Source organism: Frankliniella occidentalis, unplaced genomic scaffold, assembly GCF_000697945.3.
Source record: "Frankliniella occidentalis isolate FOCC.00 unplaced genomic scaffold, Focc_3.1 Scaffold58, whole genome shotgun sequence".
Lineage (NCBI taxonomy): Eukaryota > Metazoa > Arthropoda > Insecta > Thysanoptera > Thripidae > Frankliniella > Frankliniella occidentalis.
Window position 1 is genome coordinate 891,114 of NW_026267188.1, and position 11,629 is coordinate 902,742.

At 38.6% G+C, this 11,629-nt stretch overlaps 2 protein-coding genes across 6 annotated transcripts in view; one reads left to right on the forward strand and one right to left on the reverse strand.

Moving 5' to 3' along the window:
• Positions 1 to 100: 100 nt before the first annotated feature.
• On the forward strand, positions 101 to 5,010 carry LOC113213886 (uncharacterized). Of its 4 annotated transcripts, none has more exons than XM_052267734.1 (7): positions 101 to 662; positions 904 to 1,124; positions 1,232 to 1,394; positions 1,478 to 2,651; positions 2,747 to 3,065; positions 3,212 to 3,446; positions 3,851 to 5,010. In XM_052267734.1, exons 4-7 carry the CDS (start codon positions 2,579 to 2,581, stop codon positions 4,598 to 4,600), a joined length of 1,377 nt encoding a protein of 458 aa, XP_052123694.1. In that variant the 5' UTR covers positions 101 to 662; positions 904 to 1,124; positions 1,232 to 1,394; positions 1,478 to 2,578; the 3' UTR covers positions 4,601 to 5,010. The 4 variants fall into 4 exon arrangements, with proteins under 4 accessions (XP_052123694.1, XP_026288894.1, XP_026288893.1 ...); XM_026433109.2 differs by lacking the exon at positions 904 to 1,124 and having other exon boundaries at positions 3,851 to 3,980; positions 4,095 to 5,010; XM_026433108.2 differs by lacking the exon at positions 904 to 1,124.
• LOC113213883 (sentrin-specific protease-like) overlaps positions 5,002 to 11,629 on the reverse strand; it is a 13,950-nt gene continuing 7,322 nt past the window's right edge. For both annotated transcript variants that reach the window (XM_052267731.1, XM_052267730.1), the window contains 12 exons: positions 11,028 to 11,211; positions 10,550 to 10,941; positions 10,406 to 10,453; positions 10,265 to 10,312; positions 10,030 to 10,107; positions 9,762 to 9,935; positions 9,256 to 9,681; positions 8,875 to 8,997; positions 8,673 to 8,792; positions 8,427 to 8,567; positions 8,258 to 8,341; positions 5,002 to 8,064 (listed from right to left, as the gene is read on the reverse strand). In XM_052267731.1, coding sequence (XP_052123691.1) covers positions 7,909 to 8,064; positions 8,258 to 8,341; positions 8,427 to 8,567; positions 8,673 to 8,792; positions 8,875 to 8,997; positions 9,256 to 9,681; positions 9,762 to 9,935; positions 10,030 to 10,107; positions 10,265 to 10,312; positions 10,406 to 10,453; positions 10,550 to 10,941; positions 11,028 to 11,205 — 1,968 coding nt within the window. In that variant the 5' untranslated portion in view covers positions 11,206 to 11,211 and the 3' untranslated portion in view covers positions 5,002 to 7,908. The remainder of the gene's footprint in view (positions 8,065 to 8,257; positions 8,342 to 8,426; positions 8,568 to 8,672; positions 8,793 to 8,874; positions 8,998 to 9,255; positions 9,682 to 9,761; positions 9,936 to 10,029; positions 10,108 to 10,264; positions 10,313 to 10,405; positions 10,454 to 10,549; positions 10,942 to 11,027; positions 11,212 to 11,629) is intronic.

Consider the following 11,629-nt stretch of genomic DNA (forward strand, 5'->3'; position numbering starts at 1 on the left):
AAATTTTTGGACTCCTCTCGTGGTTTTAACTGAGGCGTCAAGCAACAACACCAGCACCCGTCATTTCGCTCTCTCTCTCTCAATTTCAAATTTGAAGGTGCTCCCACAATGTAGGCATCAACGGCATCAACGGCATCAAAGCATCAAAGGCATCGCTCGGGGTGGTTCCGGGAATACAGCGTTGGGGGGGATGACATTATTTGATGGATACATTAAAAAACTGTTTCCTTGTCGTTAAATGGATTAAAGAAACACTATTTCACGGCTTCTGGCGAGAACAACGTCCTTTTCCCAGGCCGAGAGTAATGTCGGGTGCTTCCACTGCACTTCACATTGACCCGGCATGGCCCGACAACGCTTGGGGGATGTAGATGCTGCGTGCTATTGAAAGACGTGGACATTTTTTAATTTTTGGAAAACATTTTAGATATATTTCCCAATGATTTACTACATAATAAAGGCATGTAACCGGCGGACTACTTTTTCTCGGCGTGAAGTAGTAGCGGAGAGTTGCCCAGTCGTCCAAGAGATGGCGTTGCCATGGATGCCGACCAATCACAGCACAGGCTGTGTTTCGCCGCGAAACAATCGACGTTCGATCAGCAAAAGCAAGCAAAAGCACCAAGCCGTTTCGACAGTTTCGCCGTTCAACGTCTCGCAAGGTAAGGAAAAACGCAAGCCGAAATGTATGCTCTGTGATTGGGAATCTTACTTAACCGAGGTCCCTGTTGTTGGCGAACCCATTCGCCCGCCGAGCCCGAGCTCTCAATAATAACCTCTTGCTCAACTGTGTTACCTAGGTTTTGTCTGAAATACACACCAATGTATCCAACCTTCGCTGGCTTTTTCAATTTTCATTGTAGAAGGGGTGGTTTTCCTAGTTGTTAACCTTGCCTGTTCTAGGCCCCAGGTCACCAGACCTTCCAGATAAATCAGCCGTTATCCCTGTTACTAGTATGCACAGTATTCCCTTGCTTAAAGACCTCGCAGTCGTTAGTTTTTGCTGGCCATAGCAATATCCATAAGGAGGAGGGAGGTCAGGAAATTGGGCTCCCTTACCTAAGATTTTGATTTTGCTCCATCAACCTCCTGCCCTAATTTATCCGCTCTACCATTCTCCCCTGGTAGGTACGACCCTCCACCATGTTTTAGTAATGTTCCTGTATTAACTGCTTTGTATTCAAGAGGCACTTTACAAGATATGTTTTTCTCAGTGCTTTTTCTCTTTCAGTGCAATATGCCAGCTCCAAAGAAATTTCTGACAATGGCTGCCCTATTAGATGAGGTGCGTGCACACTCTGTCCTGTGGAATACCGGCAATAAAATGCACTTCAACACACTAGCCAAGAACTCTGCCTGGGAAAATGTGGCTGATAAATTCCAGGATGCCACCCGTAAGTTTCCTTATCTTGCAAAACAGACATTCAATTTCTTCAGTCTCACGCTGTACTCACATGTCCTATCTGTCTATTTACAGCTCAAAAATGCGAAAGCATGTGGGCAGCTGCCCAGCAGGCTAAAAAGGCCTACAATGCCAAGATTGGAAGATACAGCAGCAGGTCATGAGTTCCAAATAAGTCCTACATTACAACAGGCGTACATTCTCTATCATTGTATTTTTTTTCCTCACTATGAGTGTGAAAAGCAAGTGCATGTGTGAATTTGATAATTTATTTAAGCATTAAATTAATTCTAATGCATCAATTTAGTTCATTTGTATCCTGTGAACCAATCCTCAAACCTGAATTAATCGATTGAAAGATTGCTTCAATTGTGGAACTCTGCTCTGTTGGGGATTGTGTATGTAGCAGATGTCAACCAGAATGCTTGATTTTATCTAACATAAATTAGAAACAAGTTTTTGTTAAGGGATAGACAGAAGGTAAAACTGTTTGTGTGACCCAAAAGTTGATACTCCTGTCAGCGCGTGGCTGAGCACTAGTGCCACTTACATGGCGCTCGTTGAAAAGAATAGGGGCGGGGGACGATACCCCAGTCTATCATCGTGGAGTATCGCTGGCTATATGGAGTATGTCGGAGGGATGGAGGGAAGACAGAGGAGACACAGCCCTGCAGGGAAGACCAAACATATCTCAGCCTATTTCACAATCTTACTGCAGCTAGCTACTGTCAATTCCATTTTTTTGAGAAGACACATATATCTTATCCTGAAAAAATGTCAAATGATCAGAAGCTGAAACAAACAGCCCACCAGGTTGCCTCTGAGGTATATTAAATACAGCTGACCTTTCTCATCTCTATACTGGAGTGAGATGAAAATGCCATGAAGTCGTTTATTTTCAATAACAAGTGTATGCTGAGCTTTGTATTCCAAAACTCCCTATGGTTTCAAAAAATAATAATTTTGAATCACAAAATATATTATGTGATATTCTGACTTCAAAATGTGCGTTTTTTTGTCCAACTTCGAAACTTCTTTCCATTCTACGTGCCCAAGCACACTTGAATAAGAGTCAAATATGCCGAGTTTGAGTAAAATCTGGAATTTACACCTACCTTATGTCTCCTTTGTCAGTGCTCCTTCATTTTTCTTGCAGGTGCTGAGTTCGGGAATAAGATGGGGATTTCCCAACGATTTGCCCTTCTCCTGCTTGCTGTGCGGAAAAAGCGACGTGGCCCTCTTCTCCGTGGTTAGTTTATATAGAATGGTAGAGGCGGGTTCGAACCCTATTCGTCTGTTACTTGCTGAAAAAAATCACCTCTAAACCAAATGTGTTTGTTTAAGGTTCCCTGCAAAAGAGAAAAACTGCATTTGTGCAGTTAATCGCACAAAAGAGGCGTGTGGCCGCTCTACACCGGCACGTCGATAAACTGAAGAAGAAGTGGTGGGTTCGCCCTATGCTTCAGGATCATGAAAAGCATGGTGCGTGGTTCACCACTATACCACGTATGCGCCAGTCAAATGACCTGGAGAGGTGGTACAATTTCTTCAGGATGACCTACGAGGCTTTCGACCAGCTGCTAGAGCTTGTTGGCCCACACATCCTAAAAAAATCTTGGAGAAAGCCCATTTCACCTGGAGAAAGACTGGCCATTACCTTAAGGTACGACTTTGGAGCCCCTCAAGGGTGGGCCACCATGTTGACACAGCTGCCTGGCGGGTTGACCTACCTAGCGCGTCGCAGGCGCTATCGAGGGCACCTCGTGAAATATTTATTATATATTTATAATTGGTATGTTATTGTTGCAGATACCTAGCTACAGGGGACAGCTTCGAATCCCTTAGCTACTTGTTCTTGGTCTCAAATCAGGTTATTGCTCAAATTGTACTCGAAACGAGCATTGTTATATGGACGGTGCTAGAGCCCCTAGTGTTTGAGAAAGACTCAGAAAACAAGTGGCTGGAGTCTGCTGCAGGGTATGAGGTGATGTGGAACTTGCCACACTGTGTAGGTGCTATAGATGGTAAACACATCCTTATCCAGGTGAGTTCTTCTGATTGATTTTTTACTCATTTTTTTCCATACCTTGGTAGGAAGAACAAGTATATTGATCTCAATGAACAAATTTTTTTTAAGGTTTTTGTGCTAAGTGCGGCATAGCCGGCTGACTACCCGGCTAGTTTTCAAAATTATAATAATTAAAAAATTAATATATCCGGATATAAAACTTGGATCACTGTTTAAAATTACACAGCAGTGACAAAATTACTCTTCCTTCCTACAAGGTAGATACGTAAATAGCAGCTAAAAGCTAAAAGGAACTGTGTAAAGAATGTAGCACAAAATAAATTTTGTGTTTTCCTTCTACCTTCTCTCCTGTTTTATGATAAGATTTTCATTACATTGTGAATTTTCTCAAAGTTATTATTATATTTTCTTGTCCACAGGCACCTCCCCACAGTGGCAGCACTTACTTTAATTATAAGAAGACATTCAGCATGATCCTAATGGCAGTGAGTGATCCAAAATATAAGCTGCTGTATGTCAACATGGGAGCTTGTGGAAGGAGAGGTGACGGTAATGTTTACCAAACTAGCGCCTTTGGCAAGAAGTTGCAGAACAAGAAACTCCACATGCCACCTTCCTGCCCTGTTGATGGTATTGAAGGGGACCTACCGTTCTACATTGCAGGAGACGGCGCTTTTGAAAGAAGTTACCATCTACTAAATCCCTTTAAGGGTAACCATCTCAAAGGTCCTGAACGCCTCTTCAATTATAGGTTTTCAAGGGGTAGACGGTGTATTGAAGATGTGTTCGGCATCATGTTCAGAAGATACGGGCTTCTTCATAAGCCCATCCAAGCCAGCAAGACCACAGCAAGGTATGCTGTGTTGGCTTGTTGTGCATTGCACAATTTCCACATGAAGGATGAAGGCAGTGTACCACCTAAGAGGAGAAGAATGATGCCGAACATCTACTTTGACTACAAGAGGAATGATGGCAGTGAAATTTGTGGGAGGTGGAAAAATGAAAATCCCGCCCTAGAAAAGGAAGTCTTGCACAGGCTGCAAGAAGCAGTGCTACAGAAGAAAGGAGAGGGAGAAGAAATGGTGGGAGAGGACATGAGAGAAGTTCTTCTTGAATATTTTATTGAAAATGATCTGCCATGGCAGTGGAAGAAAGGTCATGTAGATTGAAAAGACATCTTAATGTAAACTGTTACACTTTAAGTAGTATAAAAGAGCTGCCATGGTTTGTAGTCATCAGAAAGCAGTTTTTTTATGTAACATTTTTCACTATTTTAGGAATGAGTTTTAGGATCTTTGTGATCTTTGTGCAATACAAATTAACTGTGATTCAATTCGGTATTTATGTTAACTTTAAATGAAGTTGGTCAAGCTGGATTAAAAATTGTTTGCTACAACTACGAATACTTTCACTGTTCTATTAATCCAGGTGAAACTGAAGAGGGTTGGTCACAGTACAAGAAGGCTGCTGTTCAAGTACTACTTCGTCAATAAAATCTACAAATCATGTTTTACTGTTGTTTCTCTTAGTTTTTTAAAAAAGGTGCCAGTATGAAAGTTATAAATGATCATTTAGGTAACAGCTTCATGTTTGATTTTCCAATCCTTTATTGAAAACACAAAATAGACATTCAAATGACATCCCATAGGTAAACACTCTGATATAGGTATTCAGCAGAAAAATGCAAACTACCAAAGATGGCCATTTATTGGCAGCTTCCCTTCCAGTAAAAAGCTGGTGACCTCAACCAAGAACCCAATCATACAGGTAAGCACATTCCTTTAAGGAATGACTACAAGGGGTTTCTAGTTGTTTTTTTTTTAAAAAAACAAACAACCATTTTAACAAGGAATGTTTAGCGAGCAGAAATTATAGGTAATATTTTTCAGAAGCAGCACACAGTTAAGCATGGCCATAGTGAACATTAAATCAAGTTCTGTGCTAATCCGTTCATTATTGTCTTCATCAACACGCACAACCTTTCTGTTCAATCCTCAGTTAAAAGAACTCAGTCAATTATTGTCCTCAAAAACTTTGAAGAAAAATAATATAGAACAGAAAAAAAAGATTATTATTCATGAAGCCCATGACAATGGTAGCAGCATTTTCTATTTATGATTGATTTGCAGCTGGACCTACATCCACATAGGTGAAATCTTGCCACAGCCAGTTTACTTACACATTTACCAATTGGGTTTACTTGCTTAGATAAAACAATCACTCGGCTCTCCAATTACCTTACAATCACATTAAAATCACATGACTCTCATGGCAAGTCAGACACAGACAAAACTGTCAATATTTAGTGTAAATCTCTGGTTTTCCTTTGCAAAGAAACCAATCCATTATGAAATTTTGTTAACAGATTCTCACAGAATATGGCACAAAACCTTTTGTTAATGCTTGTAATAAAGTTTACAAGGAGATAAATTCACCAGCAAATTTTAAGAAAATAATGCAGTGAAAACTCCAACATTGACCAAATCTAGGGAAAGCCTTACTATTTTCTTATAAGGTGACAAAAGATTTATCAACAGAAAATAAAACTATCTTCAAATACAACAAATGTTCCTTAATTAAAAATAGAGTTTCCTGTTCCTCACAGCCACATAAAGATCCAGGATAACAGAAACTTCAATTTTGTTTGTAAGATATTTACAAAGCACCACGCTACATCTCACATTCCAACATCTGAGTGCGTTAGAGCCTATGTTATGAGCAAGTCTCATTTTGGCAAGTGCCATCACACTCACTTTACAGGAAACTGACACTCCTGAATTACATATCAGTCAGTCTCACCCAATTACTCTAAAATCATATATATCACAATGCATGCGTTACAAGGTAAAAGAAGGAAATAACAGATTTATCCTTTGCTTAACTTTGGTATAGAATATGTTGTTTGGATGATATAGAAAGATTTAGTTTCTTTAAGTAATGACACAAATCAAAAATTGCCAGCAACTGACTTTCTTGATCTCATGCAGAAGGCGAAATAATGCACATAAGACTGTACACCTTGACACAAACAAATTGCTAAGAGGTAGCACACATTAACCTCGGTCCCTCCATATAAAGTTGCCACTCAAACTTTCAAAAATAAATCTCTAACATACCATATCACACACACCTCTCCAATATTTGAAAGTAGCCATTAAACCACTTCTGTTTTCACAAGAAATTGTTAAAGTTGCTACAAATTATGAAATCACAACAAAATTTAATTTAGAAAAAAATAGGTTGCTAAAGATTCCTTACCATAACTTGGCAGATTTCTATACACTCTCTCTTAGTTGTAGTATTACCATACAAGATCTATGAACCGAAATTGGCAGAAGATTATAGAGTATAAAAAATACCTATCCCCACCATCATTTCAAACAGTATCCACAATGACTAAGTTCATCACCTTTTAAAATCCATTTCCAAAATAATTTTATCTGATATGCATTAAAAATTGTAATTCTCAGAAGCAATTAATTCTTAAAAGTACAGAAGTAATACTCCAAAGTTTTTTTTAGCCTGTAACATGCAAGTCAAGGTCCTCCACTGTTAAAAATTATACGGATATGTTAAATTTTAAAACAATAAAATCAAATTAGGTAGTAGTAAAAAAGCAAACTATGATGGGGGCTTGGACCACATACTCTTTACATTAAAATTGGTGAGTGGTGTGGTTTAATTATCATGAGGTACATAGCAAAAAAGAAAAAAGGAAACACTGTCTTCATATGTTTTTACACTCAGTCTAACACTAACAATGCCAAGCAAAGACGACATTTAAAATGAATTAAATGAGAAAATCAGATTAGTATTTGGTGATTTGATCACATATTCATTTGTAACAACTTACAGGAAAAAGATCAACTGCCAGATCAAAGATCTGCATTAATATAGATTTGAAATACCCCTTTTCTAATTATTCAGAAAATAAAGGGAAGATTGGCAATAAAAGCTAATTCAGGTACAAACACAGTACGGATACGTTCACATGGCAACTAAGCAATTAGTTCTAAGTTCCAATATTTCATGACACTAATAGTGACTGGGACAATAGCATGGTGGTTAAATAGTTCCAGAACACCCAAGCAAGATCAATAAGTGGTACATTAAAGAAATGTACAGTATAACAGAAAAACCCACCATCAAAACAGATTAAACAATGTTACATAACAAAGCACATTAAATGTGTTTAGACAAGTAATTTAATTCCACACTGAGTATGATATTGTTGACAATTCCCTCTAACAAAATAAATTGGTGACAGCAAATTTCAGAAACACTCAGTAGTATCTTTCAGATTTCAAGTGATCCACATACATAATGAGGGGATAATTAATAATCTCAGAAAAACAAGAAGTTAATAAACATTTCCTGCAAATTGAAAAGCAAAATTGAGTAAGAGCTCATGACTGTAAACATCCATCATCAATGGTCTAAAATAATGTAAGAATTACAATTAGGAACTTATTAAAAATCAATGTAGCTCACCACTTAAAATGCTCAAACCAATCATCTTTCTGTAATGGGGCATGTCCTTCTGGCTGAAGTTCATGACAGCCCCCTCTGCCTCATACCTTGCGTAAGCACAGACAAACACCCCACAGTCATAACCATTCATCTGCCGTGGCGCCTGTAACATAAACAACATATTCAGCGTGCATAGGCCTCTTAGAAAACTTTCAAGATGTTTTCCAATGACCAACCCAAGCAGCAGAGATTTGTCATAAAGAAATCAGTATGACGTCAAATTTTAGTCACACATTATTTAGTCACTATGACGTGTTTTCTCTTCCAACGAATTACTATTTTACTACAATACGTACCAGTACATGATTGGCGGACCACTGAGAAATGTCTATGTCTTCAAAATCACCATCTTTCCTCAGCTCCAAATAAGATAAAATTTTCTGAAGGAACAAAAAGAAGAAAAAAACACATTATGGTAATGAAGACTTAAATGTTTTTGTCAGGGACAGAATAGATTTGGCTTACACTGGGGCAATGAATATCCTGGCCATTCATGCTGTCATAATATCTTATATTTTTGTTTTCCATATCGACCACTGTCAGTACCCAATGGTTCTTCTTTTTGCATATTGGTATCAATATTTTTTTGAAGGAGAACAGGGGAACCTAAGGAAGAGCAAAAAAGTTACTATTATTCTTGTCATTTGTGATTATCAGAGACACAAAATAGACACTTCATAAAACTTCAACCTAAATGAGAATTTTACTCACGTTTTTTGCCAATCCCATGGAGTCCTTATTCTCATTGAGTAGGTCTTCATAGAAAAAACTACTCAAACTGCAAACCAATTCAAATTTGGCTGCAATTAATTCAAAGTAGGCATTTATCACCTGTAACCAAAACCATGTTTGTTTAAAATTTCATATAGAAAACTCGTATACCACTGTTCCAAAAGAAAAATATTGGTCATACCATGTCATTTAGCCATTCCCCATTCTTAAGAGTATGGAAATCAGTGACAGTTACTTGAATACTTTTTATGCTGGCCACAGCAGTGCTGCTGGCCTGGGTATTAAAAAGCTGAACAAGAGCTGCCTGGAAAAATTCGAAAGCAGTTTGATGGTTTAGTTTACAAATTGTATTGTCAAGGTACTATGTCAGGGTTGCCACAAGTGGAAGACAGAGGAGGAAAATAAAACGCTGCGTCAGGAGGGTAAAACATGCCCCGAGTAAATAGAAAAATATAAAAAAATTATTATCTGAGAAAAGTCAAGAAAATGTCATGACTTTGACTCTTCCATTTTTGTGGCAACCTTGTCTACAAATTTTACATGTAATGTATGTATCTCATACCTCTTCTTCAGCTGAGAAATGAGGCCTAGCTAGGCACTTGTTCACTTTCACTGATCCCTGCTCCTTTTCCTTTTCTTCTTTCCTGTCCGGCACGTCCCCTTCTTCATACTGAGCTAACATGACCATTATTTTTGCCACGAACTGGCCTCTGGGTTTTGGGGATAGATTTTTTATCCTATCCCCCAGATAGAGTCCCAATTGTGTGTGGGGGTCTTCAGGTTTGGCTAACTGCATCAAGATATCTGTGATGTCTTCCTGATCTTCATTGATTTTTGGTGTTGTTATTCCTTGATTTTTTTCTTTTTTTGGGTTGTTCTTTATTGATGCAAGCTTCACCTTCTCCTTAATTTTTAGTGTCTGCAATTCTCTTCGCTTTTCTCTTTCTTTTGACACCTTTATCTTTTTGGCGAGCTTATTTGAGGGTTCCTGTTGAAGTAATATTGACATCATTATTATGTAAAAGGCTAATATTCTGGTGTATTCCATAATTCTATTTCATACTGTACCTCTTCTTCAGAGTCTGATTCTCCACCAGAGACTATTGAGGGCTGCTCTACCAATACTATTTTTGGGGAGATCTTTTTCTTATTTTTCTTTTGTTTTACGACGACAATTGGACTCTTCAGTGGTGAATTTTCCTTATCATTCTCTGACATCTCCTGAGTAGTATCCAAATAATCCTGTTGAAGTAATGATAAATATAACATGTTATCATATGTTAAACAGCTACGTTCAGTATTCTAGGGTATTTCATAGCTCAATTTCATACTGTACCTCCACTTCTCTAGAGTTCTGAATGGTCTTATTCTTTTTAATTGGAGTCTTAAGGTCTTCCTTAATATGTGGGTTGACCTGTAGACATAATAGCAAGAGAGATGTAGAACTCAAAACTACTTTTGTGTATTCTTAAGAATAATTCAGAAGCTCTTCATGGCAAATTGGTGCAAGTTATAACTGATTCAATATAGGTCATTAAAATGTATGAGATCTACAGTTCATGAATGATTACCTTTCCATTCTTCGGCCTTCCTTGTTTTTGCTGTTTATTAAGTGCTTGCTGCAAAAACAATTACAACAGATAAAGAGATCAGAATAACAAAAATTAATTAAAATAACAAATATCAGTCTGAAATCTTATTTTTGTGCCTACCTCAAGTTTGAAGGCCATGAAAAGGCCATTTTGCTGTGGTGTATAGTCCTTCAGGAAAGAAAAAGCACCATTAATGGATCTAATAACTCAAGGAATCATTAAAAAAAAAAAAGTAAGCTGGATTGATATAAGATCTTCATCTACCTGGCTATTTTGCTGCAAATTTTTGAATGGAAGGAAGGCTTTGTTTGGAATGACTGTCGTTAGTTCCTCTGATGAACCTGCTTCATCTAAAGCAGTGGAGACTTCGTGGATGCTCAAAGTATGTTCTGTCTCAGTACTTAATAAGCTTGATCCTTCCATATCCGATCCAGATAATCCAGTGTCATTTTCACTGCCTGACATGGTGCCATCCTGGACATCCTCTTCTTCCAGTTTTAGGGAGTCCAGGAATGACAAATTCTTACAATATTTGTACGGTCTACACTTCCTCTTACTGTCAGCAGGGGCACCAGAATACTCGTAAATTCTCTGACGCCTCCTACTATTAGCGAGGGCACGCTTGATAGATTGCCATTTGGTTTGGCACTCTTGAGCTGTTGAAAAGTATAAGGTAGGACATGTCAGTAGAGCATGAAACAGTAAATTAAAGGTATGTTTTTCATATGAAAAGGAAACTTACGGGTGGCATCTAGGAACCTCTCAGCCACCTTTTCCCAGGCAGCGTCCCTTGCTGCTGAGTTTGTGTAGTTTGGGTGGTTTATAAAATCCCACAGGACTGGGTATTTTGAAACAACACTTATGAGACCTGGCGAATTGAGGTACCCTTTCGGTGCGTTTCTTTCACGCTTGGTTCCCATATTGCACTGCAAAAAAAAAAAAAAAATTGAAAGAGCACTGAGAGAAGGATGTCTTTTGTAAAGTGCCTCCTGAATACAAAGCAGCTAAACAAGGAAACTCAGGTATGTGTTAATCCCGATTTAGCTCAAAGTCGGTTGCTTGGAGATGACGGTTGCCGTTGCCGGTCAATATACCTAGTAACAAAATCGGGAAATTTACACTAACAAGTCTACTTGTAAGGCAGGCATATAACTACAACACTAGAGTTGTTGTTGGAGATGACTGGAACTTCCCTTATAATATGTCAGCCGCCAGAACGAAGGCAGCGTGGGGATGAGGGGACTGGACGTCGTTACCCCACGCATGCATGCGTGGGATAGCGCAGAGGGGGGGGGGGACAGAGAAGTAGACGGCGAGAGTGTTGCCGAAGGACGCCCCCCCCCC